General features: G+C 39.4%; 1 protein-coding gene across 2 annotated transcripts in view; it reads left to right on the plus strand.

The window, feature by feature from the left end:
• The first annotated feature begins 2,116 nt into the window (after window positions 1-2,116).
• Window positions 2,117-26,510, plus strand: part of dhx8 (DEAH (Asp-Glu-Ala-His) box polypeptide 8) — a 51,767-nt gene continuing 27,373 nt past the window's right edge. Inside the window, exons 1-14 of one of the 2 annotated variants that reach the window (XM_072561573.1) lie at window positions 2,117-2,335; window positions 5,213-5,298; window positions 6,515-6,590; window positions 7,214-7,299; window positions 9,183-9,286; window positions 14,081-14,428; window positions 15,556-15,573; window positions 15,740-15,884; window positions 19,098-19,301; window positions 19,746-19,833; window positions 20,822-20,919; window positions 22,036-22,183; window positions 22,861-23,042; window positions 25,345-25,539. In XM_072561573.1, the coding sequence (XP_072417674.1) occupies window positions 2,227-2,335; window positions 5,213-5,298; window positions 6,515-6,590; window positions 7,214-7,299; window positions 9,183-9,286; window positions 14,081-14,428; window positions 15,556-15,573; window positions 15,740-15,884; window positions 19,098-19,301; window positions 19,746-19,833; window positions 20,822-20,919; window positions 22,036-22,183; window positions 22,861-23,042; window positions 25,345-25,539 (1,887 nt within the window). In that variant the 5' untranslated portion in view covers window positions 2,117-2,226. The remainder of the gene's footprint in view (window positions 2,336-5,212; window positions 5,299-6,514; window positions 6,591-7,213; window positions 7,300-9,182; window positions 9,287-14,080; window positions 14,429-15,555; window positions 15,574-15,739; window positions 15,885-19,097; window positions 19,302-19,745; window positions 19,834-20,821; window positions 20,920-22,035; window positions 22,184-22,860; window positions 23,043-25,344; window positions 25,540-26,510) is intronic. The other variant, XM_072561574.1, reaches the window with a different exon arrangement.

Raw genomic sequence — 26,510 nt, forward strand, 5'->3', positions numbered from 1 at the left:
AGGCAACATCTCCGGGACACCCGCACCAATCAACCAAACCGCCCCGTGGCCCAACATTTCAACTCCCCCTCCCACTCTGCCAAGGACATGGAGGTCCTGGGCCTCCTTCACCGCCGCTCCCTCACCATCAGACGCCTGGAGGAAGAACGCCTCATCTTCCGCCTCAGAACACTTCAACCCCAGGGCATCAATGTGGACTTCAACAGCTTCCTCATTTCCCCTTCCCCCACCTCATCCTAGTTCTAAACTTCCAGCTCAGCACTGTCCCCTTGACTTGTCCGGACTTGTCCGACCTGCCTATCTCCTTTTCGACCTATCCACTCCACCCTCTCCTCCTTGAGCTATCACCTTCATCTCCTCCCCCACTCAACCATTGTACTCTATGCTACTCTCTCCCCACCCCCACCCTCCTCTAGCTTATCTCTCCACGCTTCAGGCTCACTGCCTTTATTCCTGATGAAGGGCTTTTGCCCAAAACGTCAATTTCGCTGCTCCTTGGATGCTGCCTGAACTTTTGAGTCATAGAGTCACACAGATATGCAGCACAGAAACAGACCCTTTGGTTCAACTCCTCCATGCCGACCAAATATCCTAAATTAGTCTAGTCTCATTTGCCAGTATTCGGATCTTATCCCTCTAAATCTTTCCTGTTCATGTACCCATCCAGATGCCCTTTAAATTGATTCATAGAGTCATAGAGATGTACAGCACGGAAACAGACCGTTCGGTCCAACTTGTCCATGCCAACCAGATATCCCAACCCAATCTAGTCCCAACTGCCAGTACCTGTCCCATATCACTCCAAACCCTTCCTATTTATATACCCATCCAAATACCTTTTAAATGTTGCAATTGTACCAGCCTCCACCACTTCCTCTGGCAGCTCATTCCATACATGTACCACCCTCTGCGTGAAAAAGTTGCCCCTTAGGTCTCTCACCCTAAACCAATGCCCTCCAGTTCTGAACTCCCCCACCTCATGGAAAAGACCTTGTCTACACAGGCACCACCCTCTGCCCCTTACATCCCTTTTAAATCTTTCCCCTCTCACATTAAACCTATCCTGTCTGGATTTGGACTCTCTTACCCTGGGAAAACACCCCCTGACTATTCACCATATCCATGTCCCCAAGATTTAATAAACCTCTCTGAGGTCACCCTCAGCCTCCGATGCTCCAGGGAGAAAAGCCCCAGCCTATTCAGCCTCTTTCTATAGCTCAAACCCTTTTAAATGTTACAATTGTACCAGCCTTCAACACTTCCTCTGGCAACTCATTCCATACACGCATCACCCTCTGCATGAAAAAGTTGCCTCTTAGATCCCTTTTAAATCTTTCCCCTCTCACCCTAAACCTATGCTCTTTAGTTCTCACCCCATGGAAAAGACCTTGTCTATTTACTCCATCCATGCCCATCATGATTTTATAAACCTCTATAAGGTCACCCCTCAGCCCCGATGCTCCAGGGAAAATAGCCCCAGCTTATTCAGCCTGTCCCTATAACTCAAACCCTCTAACCCTGGCAACATCCTTGTAAATATTTTCTGAACCCTTTCAAGTTTTACAACATACTTCCAGAATTTCCAGGGAGACCAGAATTGCACACAGTACTCCAAAATACATATTGAAGGGCCTTAGCATAGAGGCTATGGGCCAATTGCTAGAAAGTGAGATTAGAACAGATTAGCTGCTTGATTATAGGTGAGGACATGATGAGCTGAATGGCCTCCTTTTCTGTGCTGTAAAACTCACTTTATGCTGCCAAACTTGCTGTTTCCAACATTTTTTTAAGTTCTCATTTCAGTCTCTCAAAGCCACACTTCTTTTTCTTTTGCTTTGCATTTCAACGGGTCTATTTCAGATGTCTCTGTATTTATGGTTTTGCACAGGATGTGTATGTTTTTGGAAGCCCACTGTTGGCAGGGGCTCCTAGGCTTCAGAACTTGCTCTTGGGAATCATCTCGGGCTCTGGGTTGGAGCGGCCCCTGGTGGTCGGGCGGCGGAGGTTCCCTCTCGAGCGGTGTGTGTGTGTGTGTCTCCGGAAATTGCCGAGGAAGGTTCGGGGGAGACGCGCTGACATCGACAAAAGGGGGCGGGGTGTGTCGAAGGTCAAGCGGCGTGCGTAAAGATGGCGGCGGCGGTGGAGCTATTGTTTTGACAAGGGGTTTTCTTGCAGTGTTGTTGTGAGGGTCTTCTCCTGTTTATAACGGTAGCTGGGTGTTGCGGGATGGCGGACGTGGCGTTAGACGAGCTCAGTAAGCTCGAGTATCTGTCCCTGGTGTCCAAGGTCTGCACTGAACTGGACAACCATCTGGGCATCAACGACAAGGATCTGGGTAAGAAACCGGACCAGGCCCGGCCGGGCCCCTGCCTCAACGCTGTTTGTGTCGAATCCATTCCATTGAAGTGTAAAATAAACATAGAGTCAGCACGGAGACAGACTCTTACGTCTAACTCGCCCGGATATCCCAATCTGATGAAAGCTAGTCTACCCAAAATAAGTCTGTTGGACTATAACCTGGTGTTGTGTGATTTTTAAGTTAATCCACTCCCATTTGCCAGCATTTGGCACGTATTAGTGAGTGTTGAGAAGATTTGTAGCTCAGGTTGAGGTTCTGGATGTAGGTTTGTTCGCCGAGCTGGAAGGTTCATTTTCAAACGTCTGAAAATGAACTTTCCAGCTTAGTGAGGAAACCTACATCCAGAACTTGGCACACATCCCTCTAAACCCTTTCTATTCATATATCCATCCAGATGCCTTTTAAGTGTTGCAATTGTACCAGCCTCCACCACTTCCTCTGGCAGCTCATTCCATACACGTACCACCCTCTGCGTGAAAAAGTTGCCCCTTAGGTCCTTTTAAATCTTTCCCCTCTCACCCTATACCCTCTTGTTCTGGACTTCCCCATACCAGGGAAAAGACCTGTAGCTATGCATTAGAGATCACAACTAACTCCAGTCCAACCCATTCTAAAACACAATAGGCTCTGGGCGAACCATGTCCATGACCCCCTGCTGCCACTGTGTAACCACAACCATCTCGAAAGACAAGTTCAGCAGATGCATCGAAATGTCACTACCTGCATGTTCCTCACCTGTCTACACACCATTGTGTCTGGGAACAGTGTTGTTGGGTCATTATTGTGGAACACTCTCCCTAATAGCACCATGGGTGTTATTCTCCTTTCTTGTCTTCCCCACCCTCAATGGATTACAGTGGTTAAACATAGCAAATCTCCATCATCACCTCCTTGGTGTAGTTATGAATAGGCAAAAGCTGCTGACTTTGCCAGTGATGCTTATATACTTACATATTTAATATCTTAGGTAGTTGTTCTTTTGTCAGAATAATTTGTGTTCACTTATTCTCTCTCGATCAAAAGCCTGCCATTTCTCACTTTGCAGTTTTGGTTATGCAATTGGCACTTCAGTTCAGGACTAAATCAGGAAAGAGTACAATTAACTCAATTGATTCTTGAATAGCCTTTGAAGACAAGTTTTATTTAGAAGTAATGGGAAAGACTCTTGACGCTTTCTGTTACAACATCTTGTGGACCATGCTGGAGGAAAATGTAGCAAAAGCCATGACACAGCATAGGAAGGAAACCATAAATTACTTGTGTTGCTATTGGGAGCACTGAATGCTGACTCATAAAGTGAAAGAAGGATATTGCTGTTTTGCCACGAAAGTGTGTTTTGGATCACTGGTTGATGGAAATGATGGGTGGAGGGGTGAGAGAGTAAGTGTGAACATTAAATACTGTTTTTAGACATTACTGTAGATCCCCCATACCTGCAGTGGAAACGTTCCTAAACCCACTGCAGAAGCCCGAAATCGCGGATAGGAGCAAACCCATTCATTTAAATAGGAAATTTACATTTAAATAGGAAATTTACCTTCTTGGCAGCCCTGTGGTCCCTGGTTCCGGAATGTTCCCTCTAATATGCTCGAGCAGCAGTAAACCATGGGTAACTGAAACCATGGAAAACCATTCTGTGGATATTTGGATCACCTTGTATTTTTGTATGTGTTCAAGGCTACATTATTTGAATTGATTTTTATAATTTGTTATAAAAAAACAAATATTGGGTGTTTTGGAATTTAGAAATTGGTAACAATCTTTAAACTATTTGGGTAGCATGAAGGTTGCATGTATTTTGTAAAATGTTGCTTTATTTCATAACAACTGAACTCTGTCAATTTAATTTTTGGGACTTCTGTTTGGGCTAGCATGTTGATGTTTGATGAATTAGTGTTATGCGTAATTTTGATCCAAGTGAATATCACTAGGTTGCATTTCTTAACCAGTTGTCTATGAAAGTATACTTGCCTTTGAGCCAAAACATTATGGTTCAAGTTCCATTCGTGGACTTGATCATGCAATTTTGAGTAACATTCCAGGGTAGTGCCAAGCAAACACTCCACTGCTGTAGGTGTCACCTTTGGGATGAGGCATCAAACTAATGCCATGTCTATCCCCTCAGATTGATGGAAAAAATGTCATTGCACTATTTTGAAGAAGAAGGGAATTAACTCGGCTATCCTTGCTGACACTTAGAACTCAGACAGTGTTGTTTAAAAACAGATTAACTGGGCATTGTATCATTTCTGGTTGTGTAAATTATACATGCCACATTTCCTACATAACAGTAGTGATTACTTGTAAAGAAAGGTGCTTAATTGAATGCAATGTGCTTTGGAACATCGGAAAGCCCTGAAACTTGCAAACCAAATGTATATTTTCCCTTTCATTCTGGCCAATATTTTGATTGCATCATTATGAAACAAAAATAAATTAGATTAGATTCCCTACAATATGGACACAGGCCATTTGACCCAACAAGTCCACCCTGACCCTCCGAAGAGTAACCCACCCACACCTATTTCCCTCTGACTAATGTACCTAACACTATGGCCAGTTCACCTGACCTGCACGTCCTTAGACTGTGGGAGGAAACTGGAGCACCTGGAGCAAACACGCAGACATGGTGAGATAGGTTTGGTCCTAGCCGTTGACAGACTGAGTCCCTGGTGCTGTGAGGCAGCAATACTAACCACTGAGCTACCATGCCACCCTTTATTTGATTTTCAATTATTCAGTTAGTGTTTTCTGACAAAAGAATGTCTCTGATTTTATGTGCAGGGCATTGTGCAAAATTAAAATGCTGCTTTTCTTCCAACCCATAATGTGCCATTGCTTTTCTATTTTCAGCTGAATTTATCATCAATCTAGCTGAAAAGAATATTACTTTTGAGACTTTCAAAGGAGCACTGGTGAAAAATGGAGCTGAGTTTACGGTAAGGTCTCATACAGGGCGATTCCAAAATATCCAATAACAGAATATTCAGTAAATACTCAGATCTGACAGCATCCATCGAGAGAAAAACAGTGATCATGTTTAATGTCCGTGTTCTTCCATCAGGATTACGCAGTATACTTTACCAAAGTGATCAGAGGTATTGCCTAAAACCTGAAATAAATTTCCAGTTGTAGAATTTGCTGGTTATCCTGTATCGACAATATCCTTCTCTCATTAAACTGCTTGAACACAAAAGCAAATTGAAACAGAATACTTCTATAGAGTTGAATGGAGGATGACATTCTTAAATGATTTCACCTTAACAGTGCCATTTCTATTATTAGATGTCTTCACTGCTGTTGACTATGTTGTCCAAATTGTTCTTTGATTATGTGTGTAATTTTTGCTCTACTTTTCCAAATGAGGATTATCATGATCGAAAGTGGACTGAAGTGTTTCACTATTTTGCTCAGATTCCCACCATCTGATGTTGCTGTGAGGGTAGATTTACAACATAGGCTGCTTTGCTGAATTTTATGTGCAATGGCGATATGTGATTTGGGACATAAACATGGAGGGCAGATTCCAAGATTTGCAATGCCTAAAATTTTCAGTTGGTGCTTGGCCAATCACGGGAGTTTGTTGGCATCTTGTCCAAATCCCTGATGTGTATACTCATTGCATGAAGCTCTGCAGCAAGGCTGCTTAAAGACCATAGGCCTAGATGTTTGGCCATCCAGCATCCTTTTTTTTGGTGCACTAAGTCTCCAACCTGGTGGGCAGGCAGTGCATGCCAATTGCTCAGAAAATTGGCATACAGTTCTTGTGACTGAAATGAGTGTTACTTATTTTGGATACTCAAACCAGCGGCTTAATGTCTACTTGAGAACTTTACTATGAGGATTTGCTGTGTTTACACATACTACTTGTCAATGTTTTTGTGAAAAACAAGTTGGTATTCAAATCAGAGTTGTTTAATCAATTTACTGGGTTAATTCCTTTTCACTCAAAATAAATTACACCTGATCAGAAGTAGACCATAATGCTTCTCCCATCTCCACATTTCGCATATGCTTATAATAATGTCATGCAAATTGTGTTTACAGGAATAAATGTTGTAGGTTTGTTGCCATGTATGATTTCTTTGAGTACTTCATTTTACTTTGCTCTCTATGCTTTTTGCCCTGCATTAATATGTGTTTTGCCACTCTTAGGACTCACTCATCAGCAATTTGTTACGTCTAATACAGACCATGCGACCTCCAGCCAAGCCATCGACATCTGGCAAAGGTGAGAAATATGTGATCTTCTATTCTATTCACGGAAGTGATTGAGGTTTCCTTGTATCGTAGAATTTCAGGGCATGTCAAGTGATTCAGGCCATCCTAGCTGAACCATCCTGCTAACTGAAGCCTATGCACTGTTTTATTAAAATAAAACCCTTTCAAAATTTAGCACATTTGTTGAATAACAGATTAGTAATGAGGCCAGTCAGTCTCACCAGCTGGTTGCTGGTAATCCCTCTGTGTTGAACGTTTAAGTTTTTAGAATGCCCATAACACTTACACCAGTAAGCATTAAAAATGTCTATAGCACAACCCAGTTAGTGCCTTTTGGAATTTTTGGAGCTGTCTTAACAGTTTTAAACATTCATCCATCCGGTGAGAGATCTGTACCACATTTTATACAACTTAAAATGTTTTGTAGAGCAACAACTGAAGCTTGGAAAGATGAAATCTGTTAGCTGGGGTTAGGGGTTATAGTGGTTCAAATGGCTTTGGATGTTCAGTGTTTGTTCAATGTTACATTAAAAAGCTGTCTGAAAGAGTTATCACGTTAGAGTTAGTTCCATCTTCATCTTATTTATGTACTGATGTGAAGCCTCATTACTTTCTCTTAATATTTTTCTTCAGTTGAAACAGTCAAACCAAAATCAGAAAAGGAGAAAATGAAGGAGCTGTTCCCTGCTCTCTGCCTGCCTGATACCCTGCCTACAAAGGTACGTTATGTATTTACTCCACTTCTAGTTTACTTAATAAGAAATGTGATTGTTCTTGCGGCTAGCCTTTCTAATTCCAACTGTCCGTTGACTCTTGGTTGTTGGTAACTTTGTTCACTTCCATTCTTGCATTGATGGTGGAACAAAAAAAGTTGATGTGAACAAGTCATTACCTGAAAGCAAAAAGGCAGATGAACTTTTCAGAACTGAGGTTTGATTTGGGATATTCGGTATTCTTACCTCTACCCCTTACACGCTACTGATCCTACCTCTCAGAAGTCACATAATGTGGATGCCTATACATCTGTTAGTTCATTCATGGTTTGGGAGTGTCACTGGCTGAGCCAGCACTCTTTGCCCATCCCTAGTTGCCCTTGAGATGGTGATATTAAGCTGCTGTCTTGAACTGTTGTGGTCCACTTACCGTTGGTAAGCCCACAATTCTGTCAGGTAGTGGGGGCTTCCATGATTTTTGACCCAGCAGCACCGAAGGAACAGCAATATATTTCAGGGTCAGGATGGTGAGCAGTTTGACGAGGAACTTGCAGGTGCTTTTCCCATGTATCTGCAGTTCTTGTCTTACTAGATGGCAGTGGTCATGTTGTTTGGAAGGTGCTGTCCAAAGAATTTCATTGAGTTTCTGTAGTGCATTTTGTAGGTGGTACATACAGCTACTGAATGTTAGTGATGCAGGGAGTGAATGTTTGTCAATCTGGTGCCAACCAAGCACGTTTCTTTGCCCTGGATGGTGTCAAACTTTTTGAGTACTGTTAGAGTGCACTCATCTGGGCAAGTGAGGAATATTATATCGCACTTGATGGTGGACAGGCTTTGAGTAGTCAGGAGGCAAATTACTGGCTGGTGGATTCCTAGCCTTTGGTCTGCTCTTGTTGCCACAGTACTTACATGGCTAGTCCAGTTCAGCTTCTGGCCAATTGGAAGCTCCCGGACATTGAATGTTAAGGGGTGAAGATTAGATTTTCTCCTTTTGGAAATGATCTTTGTCTGGCACTTGTGTGGCATGAATGTTACTTGACATTGTCTAGGTATTACTATATTTGGACACAGATTCTTTAAGCTTCTGAGGAGTCACAAGTGGTACTGAAATTTGTGCAAAAATCAGCAGACATCATCACTTCTGCCTTGATGATAGAGGAGGGTCATTGCTAAAGTTGCTGAGTATGGATAGATTGAGGATGCTACTTTAGGAAACTCCTGCAAAAGTTTTCTTGTAGCTGAGATGACTGATCTTTGATAAGCTTCCTTTGTGCTAGGTATGACTCCAATGAATGGAGAGTTTTCCTCCCATTTACTCCAGTTTTGCTCTGGCAAACAATCTCAGAATACTTACTGTGTCAATCCCTTTAAGAATTTAATGTATTTCACTGAGAACACCTCTTCTCCTTCAAACTGCTGGGGAATATATTTGGTTGAGCTATCGGATTAGGTGAATAGCTGTAGTAATCCATGATTCCCTTAGAGGTACTAAGGCCCTGAATGCCCGCCCAAAATATCTCAAAATCTTTGCTGCTTCTCCCTGTTTTCATTGTCAAATGAAATAAATTTCCATTATCTTAAGCTAGGCTTATTCACTTTTACTAGAGAGACACTAGAGTTATCTTGTTGGATGCAGAAAGCTTTTGAGTACCAAATGTAGCCTTCATGATAATCAGAATTCTCTATCATTTAACCTGTGACAATGCACTAATAATGTACAGGCAGCGAACCATTCTTTCATCATTTTGAACAGACTTGATTTCATGTTGAAATCTCTCATTTTTCATGAAGTTGTTTGAGTTATTCTGTGGACATACCTCCGTAATGCCTGTTGCTACTTCTACTTGTTTTTATTCTGTTATCCCAACCTGGTGTTTGCTTTGCAGAGTCTGCTGGATGAAGATGATATGAAAGTAGCGGCAGATGCATTGAAGGAGCTTGAAGCCTTGATGCCATCAAAGGCGGATCATAAAAAGAGCAGCAAACGCAGGTATTCAATTGGCAATTTCTTTCTAGAATGTATCAGTAACGCTCCTTGAGGAGATGAGTGGGAAAAAGCCACCAGCTGATCTGATAACAAGCCACATGCAGATTATATACGCTATCTATAGTCAATAGATATTGTGTTGAAAAAGGTGTGACGTTTCGTTCCCTGTAGTGTGTATTCCAATTAAATAATTCAGCAAGTTTTTGTGTTAAAAGTCATGTCAAGTTACATCCTTAAGTTTAAAAGGAGGTTGTTTATTCTTGCAGGCTTACCCTGAATTAATTCTGTGTTATACACTCAGTGTCATGCATGATCAAATATATAAAGATAAAACACAAAAATAGAGCACTTATGCAGATTATGGTTAATCCAGTCTCTGATTTACAGTTTGCGTTTCTGAAGTGGCGGACCTATGGAGTCTGGAATGGATTTAATATTTGAAAGTTTGAGTGAGGGCATTGTAAAGAGAATGGGTGACAACAGGTTGTGAGATATTGTTGTAATCAAGCAGCTGGAGGTTGGTGAACTTTGAAACTGGATCAATTTCAATATTTTGACTGCTTGATGACTTGCAGCTCACTCCTGAATGTGATTCTAGGCTGGCTGCTGACGGATGAATTTTCTGAGTCCTGGGGTAATCACATGGCAACTGGGTTATCACGTTTGAGGTCCAGTCAGTCTGGTTTGAATGGGATTACCATTGGAAAGGTGACAGTGATGTTTGAGTTTAAATCTTCGATTTGTCCAGCATGAAACATGTTGACAGGCAGGCTGCAAACTACATGTAACTCCTGAAACAGTGAGATGTGAATTTCACAGAAAGCTGTGAATTACTCTCGTCGATGTTGATATTTAGTTAAAGTGACTAGTTTGGGAGATAGAGGCCTCATGGTACTCTCACTGGGCAAGTGATCTAGCAGCCCAGGCGAATGAGCTAAGGATGCTTTAAAATCAACAAATAATTGAATTTAATTTCAATGAATAAATCTGGAATATAAAGTTAGTTACATTAAATGACAATTATCTTGTAAAAGCTGATCTGCGTCACTAAATGCCCTTGAAGTAAGGGAATCAGCCATCCTTGCCTTGACAGCCTTACAGAACTCCAGAGCAAGGCGTTTGAGTCTTCTGCACTTTGTCATGGCCTGGCAAGCTGCACAGCTTTAGGACATGTGTGGATGAGCAACAAATGTTAGTGTTACCAATGGGCACATCTCATGAAAGAATATAGAAGGCATTTACCAGAGGTATGACATGCAATCTAAATGCCAAATATTACGTAATTGATGGGAGCCAGTTTTTAAAGTATTGACTGAAAGTACATGTCACATTATGAGCAGAGAATGTACAGGCCAGAAAGTCCTAGGTTTGTGCCCTGGTTTATGATGAGCTGCCTGATCTTATCTGGGCAGCACTGGGGCTTATACCATTGGTCTTTTAATCCTGGGGCAGAATCACCCAGGGGTTCCCACTTTGGATTCCTGTCAGTGACTACAACTGAAAAGTCTTCACTAAGTGAAAGACAGACTGGCCCTCGATGTTAGAATAACAACAGAACTACACCTCAAACAGGTCAACTGCGTAACATCTATAATGCTGGATGTCATCCAGTGAGAACAATGTGACAGTAGGTTTAATTTGTGACTCTGTATTGAATTTTTTATTTTCCTTTCAGCCCTAAGGTTTGATTTTGATTCCCAGTAGGGTCAGGGAAAGCTGGCTGGAAAGGGTCCTGTTGTCTAAGTGGGTCTCTTCTGTCTGTAAATGCTTTTTTTCTGGCAATTCAGGAGGTACTTTTCTTGCCTTCGTCTTCCTGACAAGATTCATCTGTGTTAATAAAGCAGTATTTTGTTGAGAGGGTTCTGAAATCTAAATATGAGAATAGTTTAAAGGATGTCACAAAACCTAGAATCACAGTCTGAGCCAATGTGAATTTTTGCTATGTAAATTAGGCAGGATAGAATTGGAGAGTATTTTTACAGTTAATGCAAAGTAGATCATTTTGATTTAAAATTTTAAACATTCATCTAATGTCTAGTAGAATTGGAAAAATTGAGCTTTTTTAGGGTTATTATTTTAATTGGATCTTAAAGTTTTATAAATTGTTATTAAATTGTGCAGTTAGTTTAACAAAGGATAATTGACTCAATTATTTGAAAAATCTGCTTAACTTACTAATAATTCATTCGCATAGTTATTTTGAAAACCGAAATGACCATGTAATGTTTTTGTTGTAATGTAAAAAATGGTGGTCGTTAATGGTTCTGGCTTTGAGTTTAACTGGACTGTTAATGGACCAAGTCTAGTATTGAACGGATTGACATTACATATTTTAAGGGAGGACTTTCTTTTGAAGTTTTTTGTCTCCTATTTTGAGGGGAGAGATTTTATAGGAGAAAAATGTTCTGTGAAGTTGTGATACCATGCACATCACCCTCCAAATGAGCAGAAGAGGGCATATTTATGAGATCACTTAGATTTTCTGCTTGAAAAAGCTTAAGACAGATTCTGTATCTTTGAATTGACAATATGTGATCCTAAATTGTGTAACCAACTTTATCATGAGTTGTTCAAAATGTATTGGTTCAAAAGGATTGTTTTCCTGTCTTTTCATCTCCTATACCAAATTTATGAAAATGTACAAAAGAATTTGTTTGCCATCTTGATCAATCTTTCCTCCTGTGGGAACAGAAGCCAACTGAGCTCCTTTCATCACTTTCATGGGGTGTATCACATGGGGGAGCAACAGATTTAATGCTAATGTTTCCTCACAACAGATAGTGTTTCATAATAAATGAATAAAGTTGGATGACGATATAATATGGTAGCAATTTAAATATTAACTAAAACTTATACTGCGTGTCTTTTGTAATAAGTTTTCACTAACTTTATTGTTGGTGTTTTGACTACTCCATTTCTCCCTTCTGCCCTTTGGAAGTAATAAAACCTTGCATATTAGTGCAAATTTATCCTGCCTGGAGCTTTTTACTAAATACAGAATGTGGTATCAAAGAAAGACTTAAATTTATATAATGAAAACTATGCCTCGAATAATCATTGAAAAGTGCTACACATACAATTAATTACTTTGAATGTAGTCACTGTTTCATTGGTGAACCCAGGAATCATTTTGTTTAATAATGTCTTAGTTATTAAACAGGTAGTGCCTCATGAATACTAAATTAAAATGAAACGATCTCAAGCTGTTACAAAATATACTTAATTAAAACCTCTGCCCTTAGCAGTTGTTCAGATGCAAGTCAATATCTTGAAACTTTTTTCCACTTTCCTGGATTTGAAATTGGTCACTGTGGTATATTTATGTAAATTATAAATAGGTTGCTGCCTGTTCCCCATAAATGTTATTCTTCTGCCCATGTATTCTGATCATTGAACTTTAATGTGAGTAAAATATTTTCACTGAAGGACATTGACTTGTGCACCTGTTCTTTTCAAACTTTCCATCAGCTTCTTTGCCATAATCTGGAATTCCATATCTTTATACCTTTCCTAACTAAAATTCAACCAATTCTTTATGAAAGGCTGCCTCTGATCAATCTTTGCTTTAAAAAGAATGGCATCTAAACTCCTCACTTTCTGTGGGCTTCTTCAACATTAGCAGAGTCTTTGAATCCTGTGCTTGACAGAAAAATTATATTGGATTGAAATTCTTCACATTGAGAAAATTTTAAGGCATTTATCCTTTTGTTTCTCTTCTGCATTCTTCCAAAAAGTGAAGTTATTTAGCCAACCTTGCTTCATAACTCAGCTCTCTAAATTCAGAAATTATTATTAATATCTTATTCTTACTCTATGGTTTTGGACTATGCCTTTCGTGTAATTTGGACGCATCCTGATCTACTGAAACAAAAGTGGATTTTCAAATACTCAGGCAGATCAGCCACTTGGAGAGAGAAGCTGAATTAATGTTTCAGGTTAATGACCTTTCACCAGAGTACTCCAAGTCATCTCACCAGGGTCAGATATTATTTTGACATATTTCCTTTCAATTGTGCTTCATCGTTAGTTCTACATCCTAACATTATATTTATTTATTTAATCACCTGTGAATACTGAATCAGTTGTGTTAACGACCAGTCTAGTAACCTACACAGATCTTTTTCCTTTTCTGTTGGCCTCATACCTGCTGTCATTTTAGTCTGTTATGCAGCACTATATCAGATATCTTTTGAAAGTCAATGGTGTGCCTTATCAATACTCTGTCACATTGGAACAATACTGCAGCAAATTAGTTATACAGCTGGTTCTGCTGTAATGCAGTAGTTCCATTCTCTTGCAAAGAGAATCTAAGAAAATCGTGTAATAGCAGCATTTAAACTAATGGAACCAGAATCACATTATAACTAGTACATGCTTTAAAGGTTCGCGATTTAGAAACAATCCCCCCAATTTGTGAATCACATTGCAGCAAATTCGCATTAACAAAATGCGCGTTATAGCACAATGACATATACTTGATTTGCCTTTAACTATTCCATGCTGGTTTTCCTTAATTAACCTGCATTGGTCGAATTGACAATTAATTTTGTCCTGTATTGTCATTTCTAAAAACCTTTTTTATCATTGAGATTAAACTAACTGGTTTGTAGTTGCTGGGAGTGAACACAAATCAGCTGCAATCTTTCGGGATACTGAAATTGGAGAGTGTTCATATTTTTTTCAGAAGTGTCTCCCCTGTATCTTTCGTGACAGTGAGGTGTCATCTTAACATTATGATGATTTATTTGATCCATGGCATTTATAAAAGCAAATTGTTCATTTTTTTTTCCCCTAAAGCTCTAACGAAAAGGGGAAAAGGAAGAGAAGGAGTCGTAGTCGCAGCAGAGACAGAGACAGAGACAGAGACAGAGACCGAGACCGGAAGCGACATCGCAGGTCAAGGTCCAGATCACACTCCAGAGATCGAAACAAAAGTAAATCCAGCCGACGATCCAGAAGCAGGAGTCTTAGCCCTAACAGGGACCACAAGGATCGAGTCAGAGCAAATGAGAAGAACTGTGAGAAGAGAAAAGATAGACACGTAGACAGGCCTCCACCAGAAGAACCATCTGTGGGCGAGATCTATAATGGCAAGGTCACCAGTATTATGCAGTTTGGATGCTTTGTACAGCTGGAAGGTTTAAGGTACAGTACAGTACAAAGAAAAAACTGCACAATGTAGGAAATAATGGGGCAATCTGAATAAATCCACAGGTTCAGAAATGCGTTAATGAATAAACTTCAAAAAATAGCATTGTGTTATTAAGCCAGTTCTCAGACTTGCTTTTCTCATTGCCTGCATTTGAGTAAATTTCCCAAATCCTAAGTGCTTTAGTTCTAAGGTTTTTGTATCTAACTTGTACAAGTCACTTGGTATCTGGTGGCATGTTTTTCCTACCTCATGTAATGTACAATTGATATATCAAATATTCTGCTGGAGCTTTGGAGATATTGGCTGTGCTGAAAAAATTAAAAGCTTAATTTTGCATTTCAAAATCAAGATGCCCCTATCTGAAAGTCCACTTAGGTCATAAATATTTTTTTTTAATAAGTGCAAAAACAGTTCAGATTAAATGGGTGAATGTAAAGAATTAGGGATGGTGAAGATCTGCAACAAAAGGCTGGAGAAACTCAGCAGGTCTGGCAGCATCTGTGAAGAGAGAAACCATGTTAGTACTTGTGACTAATATAATTTCTTCTAAAGAGCGTAAGAGAAACATTGCACTTGAAACATTAACTCTATGTTTCTGTCTCCACAGAGCCTGCCAAACCTGCTGGGTTTTGCAAGCACTTTCAGTTGGGATTACGTAGATATGATAGAAAATTAATAAGATCATAAAAATAGTCTCTGTAAAGTCAACTTTGTTTCAGAAGTGTGATTACTCCAGTTCTAAATCAGCATGGTTTTAGAATGGATGTCATTACCTTGTGACTGGGCAATTTGCTTAGACGTTTGAGTGATGACAATATTTTAGTCATAGTTTGGGGGAGTGATCTGTAGCAGACACTTGCCACAGGAAGCCAGAGGTACAGCCCAGATTTGTGAAAGTGCTGTACGTCTTCCTTGTCCTTTATTAAAACAGAGATTGTAATCATTCCCAGGGAATGGTGTCCTGAAACTAGATTTTAGAATTTTACAGAATCTTTCAATAGAGCTGACATATATATAGTCTCTAAATATGAGTTAAGTCTTATGTAAATATTTAACTGCAAAGCAAAAACCTGCTTATTGATTTTTTTTATCTCTGTTGTGTTTTTCTTGGATGTTTCAGATATCAACCATTTCCCAGGTGTGTCTCCGAAATCGTTTAAACGTAACTGACTTAAAAAAGATTTAACATAGATTTTCCATTTCTATTTCAAAATGCTTCATTCATGCATAAATGGAATTGTGTGTGTGTATGTTTTCACAGTCCATTTACCAATGCTTTTTCTTTTCATGCCTCTCTTTTATAGAAAACGATGGGAGGGTTTGGTACACATCTCTGAGCTCAGGCAAGAGGGACGTGTAGCCAATGTTGCTGATGTTGTTAGCAAAGGTCAAAGAGTTAAGATCAAGGTGCTATCATTTACTGGATCCAAAACGAGCTTGAGCATGAAGGTATTATACGTAGTGTGAACTTGTATTTAATTTTGGATTACAGTTGATACGGGAATGAGCAAGTTTTCGTACGATTTGGTTTGATATATTATTGTCGCATGTACTGAGATACAGTGAAAAGTATTGTTTTTCATGCTAACCAGACAAATCATACCTTGCATAAGTACATCAGGGTAATAGAACAGAATGCAGAATATACTGTTACGGTTACAGAGAAGGTGCAGAGAAAGATCAATTCTAATACGAGGTCTTTTCAAAAATCTGATAACTGCAGGGAAGAAAATGTTCTTTAAATCCATTAGTACGTGTTTTCTTTTGTATCTTTTGCCCGTTGGGAGGGGCCTTTGATTATGGTGGCTGCTTTTCTGAGGCATCGGGAAGTGTACGCAGTCAACAGAAAGAAGGCTGGTTTTCGTGATGGACTGAGCTATGTTCACAACTTTTTATAATTTTATTTGGTCTTGGGCGGAGCAGTTGCCATACCAAGCTGTGATGCATCCAGGTAAGATGCTTTCTATGGTGCATCTATAGAAATTGTTAAGAGTCATTGTGGATGAGCTGAATTGCCAGTTGAAGAGGGGGAGGAAGAATCCTGGGTCTTAGAGTTTGGAGATGAGTTTGATTAGAATTATGATGTTGAAGATGGAATAAAAGTCAATAAGTAGCAGTCTAACATAGGTGTCCTTGTTATTCGGATGTTCCAGAGATGAGTGTAGGGCCAGAGACATGGCATTTGCATTGGAAATATTGTGACAGTAGGCAAGTTGTAGTGCATCAAAACAAACTGGGAGGCTGGAATTGAATTTATTGTCATGTGTACAGAGGCACAGTGAAAAGCTTTGTCTTGTGAGCAATACAGGCAGATCACAGAGTTAAGTAGCATAGATAGTAAATAATAGGTAAACAGTGGCGGAAAACAAAAGCACAGTTACAGGCAAATGTTAAAAGTTTGTATTCAGTATTCTAACAACAGTAGGGTAGAAACCATTGCGAAACCAGCTGGTGCATGTGTTCAGGCTTCTGTCCCTTCTCCCTGATGGTAGAGGTTGTAGAAAAACATTGCCAGGGTGGGATGGATCTTTAAGAATGCTGGCAGCCTTTCCTTGACAGCGGGCCTAGTAGATGGATTCTATAGATGGGAGGTTGGCCTTTGTGATTGTCCGGGCCGAGTTCACCACTCTCTGTAACTGTCTCCGATTTGAATGGTAAGTTGCCATATGAGGTATTGATACATACAGACAGAGTGCTCTCGATGGCGCACCTATAAAAATTGGCAAGGGTATTCATCGTCATGCCAACTTTCCTCAGCTGCCTGAGGAAGAAGAGACGTTGTTGGGCCTTTGTAACCAGTGTGTCCACATGATGAGTCCAAGAAAGCTTGTTGTGGATGACCACTCCCAGGAGCTTGACATTCTCCACTCATTCCACCTCTGCTGTTAATGTGTAGGGGGGCATGAGGAACATCGCGGCGAAAGTCAATAATGAGTTCCTTGGTTTTGCTGGCATTGAGAGCTAGGTTGTTCTCAGTGCACTATTTTTCTAGGTCTTCCACCTCCCATCTGTAGTCTGTTTTGTCGCCATTGGAGAGTTGACTGACTATGGTGGTGTCATCAGTGAACTTGTAAATGGCATTAGTCTGTTATTTGGTGATGCAGTCATGGGTGTAGAGTGAGTACAGTAAGGGGCTGAGTATGCATCCCTGGAGGGCTCTAGTGTTTAGTGTTAGTGAGGATGAAATATTGTCCCCAGTCTTCACTGATTGTGTCCCGTGGGTCAGGAAACTGAGGATCCAGTTGCAGAGAGTGGGGCTTAGTCCGAGATCACTAAGTTTAGTAATCAGTCTTGAGGGGATAATAGTCTTGAAGGCTAAACTGTAGTCAATGAGTAGGACTCTAATGTAGCTGTTCTTGGTGTCAAGATATTCTAGGGAGGAGTGAAGGGTAAGTGACATAGCATCTGACGTGGATCTATTGGTCTGATTGGCAAATTGGAGTAGGTCAAGAGTAGTGGGGACGCTGGAGTTGATTAATGCCATGACCAGCCTTTCAAAGCACTTCATGACCACCGAAGTTAGTGCTACTGGGTGGTAGTCATTGAGACATGCTGCATGATCCTTCTTAGGCACAGGGATGATGTTAGCCCTCTTGAAACAGGCAGGGACAGTGGCCTTGCTGCAGGAAGAAGTTGAAGATATTCAGGAAGACCTCTGCCAGTTGATTTGCACGTGCTCTGAGTGCACGACCTGGTATTCTGTCTGGTCCCATTGCTTTCCTTGTATTCACACAAAGTAAAACTGATCTGACCTCTGATGCAGTGACTGTTGGGATAGGTCTGTTAGGACTTGTCGGAAAAGGTGTTACCTCTCCGCCGAAAGTCTGCTCAAGATGAGCATAGAAGACGCTGAGACCATCAGGGAGGGATATGCATTGTCTACTATCTTGCATTGTCTCTGTTTAGAACCTGTGATGTCATTCAGTCCTTGCCATAGTCGCCGGGTGTCTCTGGGTCTCTAGTTTGGATCGGTATTGGTCCTTGACTGCTTAATGGTCTGCGAAGGTCATACTTGTGTGTTGTTACAAATTTATCAAGGTACTTCAGATTGAAGGATGTCAGAGTCACTGGGCATAGTCATTAAGGCACATTGCCTGATTTTTCTTTGGCACCAGGATGATAGTGGTAATCTTGAAACAAGTGGGAACCTCACATGAGGCTAGGTCGGACAGCCATGGCTTGATTCAGCTGGAGCTTAGAGTGAGGGTGACTTGATTGAAGTGTGTAAGATCCTGACTAGTCTTGACAAGATGGATGTAGAAAGGATGTTTAGTCTTCTGGGTAAGCCCAGAACTAGAGGGCAATGATTTAAAAATAGGGGTCATCCTTTCAAGACCAAGATTTTTTTTTCCCCTGAGGGTTTTTTGACATTGGAACTCTGTTCCTTAAAACACAGTGGAGGCAGTGTCATTTTTCAGATAGCGAAGGTAGATTTTTGTTGGGGATCAAAAGTTATGGGGTAGGTGGGAATGTGGCTCCTTGTGCTCCTGGTTTGCATGTTCCTATGCAGTTGTTAAAAGTGAAATTTAAACCTTGTGATCCAAATTGGATAAATGACTCGGACTGAAAAATGTAGTAAAGCTTTGTGTTCTAAGCTTGGAGTCAGTTACCTTGTGGTAAGCTCTGAATTAAAATGGTCCTCCTCTGATTCTTTCTCATTAGGATGTAGATCAAGACACTGGAGAGGATCTAAACCCAAACCGGCGCCGCAATGTTGGTGGGGAAACTAACGAGGAAACTACCATGAGGAATCCTGACAGACCAAGTAATCTGTCACTGGTGAACACCCCTGAGATTGAAGATGATGTGCTTGAACGCAAACGTCTCACAAAAATCTCTGATCCTGAGAAGTGGGAGATCAAACAGGTGTGGGGGCAATTTATACAGAATAACAGATCAAAGTATAAACTGAAAATGTAGCACAGCACAAAACATGTCAGGTGTTGTTCCAGATTGAACTGTTTCAGAAGCGCTCTTCTATCCTATCACTGCTCGGTTGCTGACTGATTTGTATATTTTGTTTGTCTCCCATATCTCCAATGTTCTTTATTCTGTCTCTCAACTGTCAGTGTTAAGCATAATGTGAGCTGAAGATTTATTAATATAATTTTCCAAACCCAGTACTTGGATGGTGTTTCAAAGATTCTGTTAGAGGAACAAAAGTGAAATTCCTGTAGTAGTGATTTCTTTCTGCCACTAGGTGGCACTGATTCATTGCATGCATTAGGATTAATTAGTTGGTTATATTTTAAGAACATTTAAAAAGAAATCAGAATTACCTGTTTTATGTATGTATGATTAAAATTTCAGATGATTGCAGCAAATGTTATCTCAAAAGAGGAGTATCCTGACTTTGATGAAGAAACGGGCATCCTTCCGAAAGTTGATGATGAAGAAGGTATGGCTCATCTCTTGCCTTTTGTGTTTATAATAACACCTTTCATGAAAAAAAATGCTGACATCTTAATCACATTTGTGTATTTGCTTACTTTGTGCTAACATATTTACCGTTTCTCCACTGGTGGCTGCCTGACCTACTGTGCTTTTCCAGCACCACACTCTAGGCTGTATCTAAGGCTGCCAGCCCCTAAGCTCTGGAATTCTTGGCTGATCCTTTTGTTCTCTTTATCTCTCTTCTATAAAATGTTTCAAATAAACCTATTCCTATATTCAACCTGTCTGATATCTCCTGATGCTCCGTGTCAGATTTTGTTTGATAATTTTTCTGTGAATAGTCTTGGGATGTTTTAGCATTTTTAAGATAAGTATCTGTTGATTATGATAATTTTTCGTTAGTGTGAAAACTGCCATAAATGTTTTTTTGCTTTACTTTAAGTTCTTTGGAGAAAAAAATCATTAAGTTGTTCAATGGTACTGTACACTTCAATATGCTTAAAGCTGTCTGTATTACATTAAAATATGCCAAAACAGATCCATTTGACTCCATTGTACCATGTAAAAGTAGATGATGAAACATATGAAAGGAGAAGGTGGTTCACATGCTTGATTCCAATGTCAATAAGATGTTACATTGACTTTGTAGGAAAAAAGCTGTGGTTTTTTACTGTTTCATATATAGGTAGTTCTTACATAAGACCAACTCAGTCTTTTCTCCATAGCTCGCATTTGTTTTCCTCTTCAGAAACTTACCAATTCCACTTTGAAAGCTGCAAATGAATCATCTTCTCTATCTGTGCTATCCAGAGACTAAGCACTTGTTGAATTAGAAAAAAAACTTCTGGCATTTTTTAATATGTTGCACTATTGTGGATTGTTTCAGGACAGAGAATATATAAACTTTAGCAGTAAAAAATCAAATGTGGAAAATTTGGTAATATTTTACATAGATTTATAACTGTTGATTGATTTTGTCAATTATCCTGCAGATGAAGACCTTGAAATTGAGCTAGTGGAAGAAGAGCCTCCGTTCCTCAGGGGACATACAAAGCAGAGCATGGACATGAGTCCTGTTAAAATAGTAAAGGTATGGGAAGCAGTTAATAAATCCAGAATGCTTGCTGCTTTGGCTTCTTTCTCTACTGAATTTGTTAGTTATACTGTGTATTTGCATTCTACTTGAGGTGTGTTTGCTACTTACTTTTAATGGGAATGTTAATTTACAAAATTAAAAATTAATCCACAGTTTATCTTCGTACATTACTCATTGTGATTATTTGCTAAAGGTAATATCTTGTTTTCTTGTTGTGAAATGTGTAATGCAACCTGAAAAATTGAGCTCCTTGGAATCTGGAAGACACGTGCATTATATCAAAACCTAGAGTATTGCTGAAAAAAAAAGCACCTTGTCAAACTTTTCAGCTTGCATTCATTAATTTGCAAGAATACCCCAAAAAAAATCCACATTTTAACTGCATGAAAGGAGGCTGCTGATTGGTTGGCAAATGGATCGTGATTGGTAGAAGTGTAGTGATGGAGATTGCACCCGTTAATGCTGATTGACAGTTAACTGCCAATTTTAAAGTTAAAGCAAGAAAGCAATAGTTAAATGTTAAACTAGGCAGATTGACTTTGATTCGTCTACCAAATGATTATTTTATAACAAAATTTAGTGAGATGGTCAGAGAGTGAGACCATTGCTGCTTCCTGAAACACAGATGCTGGCTTAGCTATTGTTCTAATTATAACCTTTTAAAAGATTTTAAAGGGGGTGGCATGGTGGCTCAGTGGTTAGCATTACTGCCTCACAGCACTAGGGACCCAGTTTTGACTCCAGCCTCTGCGTGGAGTTTACACATTATCCCTGTATCTGTGTGGGTTTCCTCTGGGTGCTCCGGTTTCCCCTCTCAGTTCAAAGATGTGCAGGTTAGGTGAATTGACCATGCTAAATTGTCCATAGTGTTCAGGGATGTGTCAGTTAGGTACATTAGTCAGGGTAAATGTAGACTAATAGGGTAGGGGACATGCTCTGGGTGGGTTGCTCTTCAGAGGGTCACTATGGACTTGTTGGGCCGAAGGGCCTGTTTCCACACTGTAGGGATTCTACGATTCTATAAAAAGGTTTTGATACCTAATTATTTGGTACTGTGCTTTCAAAACATTCTTTCAAACTTTTAGTATATTGGTTTATGCTTGATTTTAGAATCCTGATGGCTCACTATCCCAGGCTGCCATGATGCAAAGCGCTTTGGCTAAAGAAAGGCGGGAGATGAAGCAAGCACAGCGGGAGGCAGAAATGGACTCGATCCCAATGGGACTGAATAAACACTGGGTTGATCCACTACCTGATGGTATGTTAATGGCATAAAGTATTTTCTTTGTGCTGAGGATGGAAAAGGAAAGGTATTGATTATAAATAGTTTGTTTCTGCTGATTGTGTTTTTCAGCAACTGGTAATGTAATATTTTAATGCCTTTCTGATTTAAAGTTAATAATTATATGAATTATTAAAAGTGTTTTTTTCTTGCTTTCACTTTTTTTTTCTGTGAATGTCTTGCTTTTCAGTGCTTTTTCTGTTTTGGCATCCAGTCAACCTTAAACATGATCTGATGTGGCACTGAGAGACACAGCAAAGCTCTAATGCTTGATCCTAATAATGTGTTTAAGATCTGATCATCCTTTGCCGTTACCTAAAAACCATGCTTATCACATCAGTGACTTTATTTTCAAATAAGGTGATTAGTTTTCTCTAACTAATGGCAGTTTTGTGCAGTGGCCCAAGTAGGAACAAGCTGTGCTATTTACACATTAGACCACTAAAGCCCTCAAACTGAGGTGAGTTCCAACTCATTAGTCTGAATTCTGTTCTTTTATGTAAACCGAATTGTCACAATTATCTTTTAGCTCCCCCCTCCCCCCAACTTCAAATTAAGTATTACCGAGAGTAATAAATTTTCATGTTTATTGCATCAATTGCAAGAAAGCACCAAAAAGATGCAGTCAAAAATCATGTGGCTTTCTCTTCTAGTTGATGGCCGACAGATTGCAGCAAACATGAGGGGAATAGGAATGATGCCCCAAGACATACCTGAGTGGAAGAAGCATGCGTTTGGTGGAAACAAGGCATCTTATGGTCGTAAAACCCAAATGTCTATTCTTGAGCAGAGAGAGAGCCTGCCCATCTATAGACTTAAAGAGCAGCTGGTACAGGTATGAGAAATTGCATTAAATTAATACATCAATGTACTAACCTTTTTGATAGTCTGAAGATTTATTTTTCCATTTCATTACATTTTGTAACATTTATAATTGATTACAGGCATTACCTAGAAAATTCTCTATGTAAGCCATTCCACAGTTGCTATAATAGCAGACTGTGATTATCATGTAATGTCATATCTCCTCTCTACCTTGCATCATGTTTAGCTTTGATTAACAGTGAGCAGTACTGTCTATTAAATCCATTAAAATATATATCACCTTTTGTTTAAAGGATAGTAATCTCTAGCAGAGTTGAAATGATATGACAGCTAGATATTGACAGTTGAAGGCAGAAATATCAGTATATTTGAGTTAGATCAATTTGATTTTGTCAGCCCAGTCTATTTTAACAATTGCTCTGTCTGTGTTTTTCTTTTTCTATCTCACTCCTTGATTTTGAAGTATTTAAATACAGTCTGGGTGCAATTGCTTGTTTTGAGTGAACAGGCAACATCCTGTTGCTAATAATCTACGCATCCTGCTGTTTGGCAGAATTGTGAGTGTAAATATCATCTCCTGATCCTAGGGAGTGCTGTGTGAATTATCCTGGTTATGAACTTGTAATTGGTATTATCTTGTTGCCTTATGTTAATTATAGAATCATACAGTACAGGAGAGGCCCTTCAACCCAATGAGTCTGCACTGACATAAAGCTACTTTAAATTATATCAGTACGTTGTAGGACCTGGCAGCCTAGAACATTGTATTCACTGTCTTGTAGCGTTTGTGGAGTATTGAGATCATGTAAATTATAATGATATAACTGATCAGATGAAAGTGACATCAGTAAGAGAGAAGACACTAGAATGAGCTTGTGAAGAAGGAGATCGTAGCCATTATATTTGATAGCTGTAATTGATAACTGACTATGCACAGATGAAAATTAAGGAGTTGAAGCATGATGATACATAAAGAGGGGCAAACAGCCTCTGGTACATAGTATGTGTAGACACCCACAGCCTGCAACAGTTTAGAGTGCTACCTCTGTGTATGTAACAGTATGGGCTTAAGGCACAGGATAAAGCAGCATTAATCTGATAGTGCTTTTTGATTTGACCCACAGTAAGTAATGTTACTAGGATAATGGCTTTTGACATATTTAGTACTTGATATTGAAAACAAGTTGGAAATGTGCAGTCTCGACACTAGTTAATATTCCTTTGTTCAAATATGGCACAGAATATTGGGGCTTTGATCAGAAAGTATCTTATGAGGATATGGATCAAATTTATTGTGGAACCTGATGTTTTCATTAAGAAACACCTGCAAATCTTCTGTTCTGAAAATGTTTCAGTTGTGAAGTAGAACTCCTGAACTATTCAAATTCTTAGTGTTTTATAAACTTAATATCTAGGAATCTAAGTTTAAAAGATCTTGATTTTCTTACTGTTGCCAAAAGGGAATCTTGATTTAAATATTTGAAAGAAAAGGGAATCACTTAGACTGTTGAGTCACTTTTATCTTGAGATGTTTTAAGAATACTTCTGCATCAAGATGTATCAATCAGTTACATATTTAATATGACTTGGAGGTAGAGGGTGGTGATGATTAAGGTAAAAACAATGACTGCAGATGCTGAAAACCAAATACTGGATTAGTGGTGCTGGAAGAGCACAGCAGTTCAGGCAGCATCCAACGAGCAGCGAAATCGACATTTCGGGCAAAAGCCCTTCATCAGCTTTTATTCCTGATGAAGGGCTTTTGCCCGAAACGTCGATTTCGCTGCTCGTTGGATGCTGCCTGAACTGCTGTGCTCTTCCAGCACCACTAATCCAGTAGGTGGTGATGATTATACTAGTTTCTGATACGATTTTAAAACTATTGGATTAAGTTCTTATGATAAAAACAGAAAGCACTGAAAGTACTTAGCAAGTCAGACAGAAATAAACATAGTGAACATTTCAGGCCAATGACCTTTCATTGGAACTGCTTCAATCCTTGCAACAGATACCATAGACTATTAGTGCTGTAGATAGTAACTTTCTCTTTGAAGTCAGTATTCTCATTTTAAGGGAGCATTGTCTATTTCAGATGTACTTACCCAGTAATAAACCGGGGTTATATACCAAATAACTTTCCTACGGGCGTATTACACAACCCAACTTCTTGCAGTGTTCCACTTTTTTTTTAAGATTATTTGTTTTGGTTCTACTGAATGTTTTTCAAAAATGAAATCAAGTTGAACAAAACTGGCATGTTCCTTCCATTTTGAAAATTATTTTTCAGTAATGAAATGATTTCCTGTCTTTAGGCTGTCCATGACAACCAAGTCCTGATTGTCATTGGGGAAACTGGTTCTGGTAAAACTACACAAATCACCCAATACTTGGCTGAAGCGGGGTATACAACGCGGGGAAAAATTGGGTGCACGCAACCAAGACGTGTAGCTGCAATGTCAGTTGCTAAGAGAGTGTCAGAAGAGTATGGATGCTGTTTAGGTCAAGAGGTACGCTCGAATACTGCCTACCCTATTGTAATTTTACATAGTAGAAATGTTTTGATGATTGACTCATTGTTCTCATCTTGATGCTGTTTCAACAGTGAGTTGCTGAAAATGAATGTAATTTAGTGGTGAAATACTATTCATGTACATTCTTTTTGTGTTAACGCTAGTGTGCACATTTTTGAGCCATTTTAAGTTTTCACATAGTACTGTTCATGCTGACAGATTTATTTTGCAAGGTTAAGTAACAGCACTTAATTTATATTTAAGATCTGTATAACACTATTTATTCAAGACATAACAGATTTTTCTCAAAACATTAATAATAACCAATGTGTCATAACTTTCCAGTTTTTCCCTTTTGGGGAATAATGAGGAAGTGTGGAAGGATTAGTAAACTGATTATCGACATGTTGAACTATTCCATTGATAGCTCTTCCATGGCCAATAAGACCTGCAATAGGATCTGAAGTCAGAGGTTCTGGCTCAGATGCAGTTGCCTCACTGAGCCACAAAACTTTATCTTACCTCTGGAAGCTATGTGCAGTCTATCCAATTATTGGACTTTATTGCTTTTTTCTTGAATAAACTTCAAATTCACTTTTGAAATCTTCTCTCAATAACTAGAGTGTGCTCTGGAAAACCCAGCCCATGATACCCAAATAAATTGTCTTTTTTCTCAATAGCTGGTCTCTCCAGGTTTGAACTTGGATGGCCTGGAAATTGGGGATGTCTCAGTTCATTAGCATTGTTAAGTCATTGGATGATACATTATAAATTAGACTGTTTTAGTATCTATAGCTTAAGGTTTGTATAAATCCATGGGAATGTAATAAATACAACAGCCCCTGCTGGTCGGTGATGTGCACAGCTCACAAAGACTAAACTATTAAAAACCTCTCCTATGATAACATCCCAGAGTAATTATTATGTCCAGTGCCATTAATCTACAGTACTTTGTAAAGTTATAGCAA

The sequence above is a fragment of the Chiloscyllium punctatum genome, chromosome 42, assembly GCF_047496795.1.
Source record: "Chiloscyllium punctatum isolate Juve2018m chromosome 42, sChiPun1.3, whole genome shotgun sequence".
NCBI classification, from domain to species: Eukaryota; Metazoa; Chordata; class Chondrichthyes; order Orectolobiformes; family Hemiscylliidae; genus Chiloscyllium; species Chiloscyllium punctatum.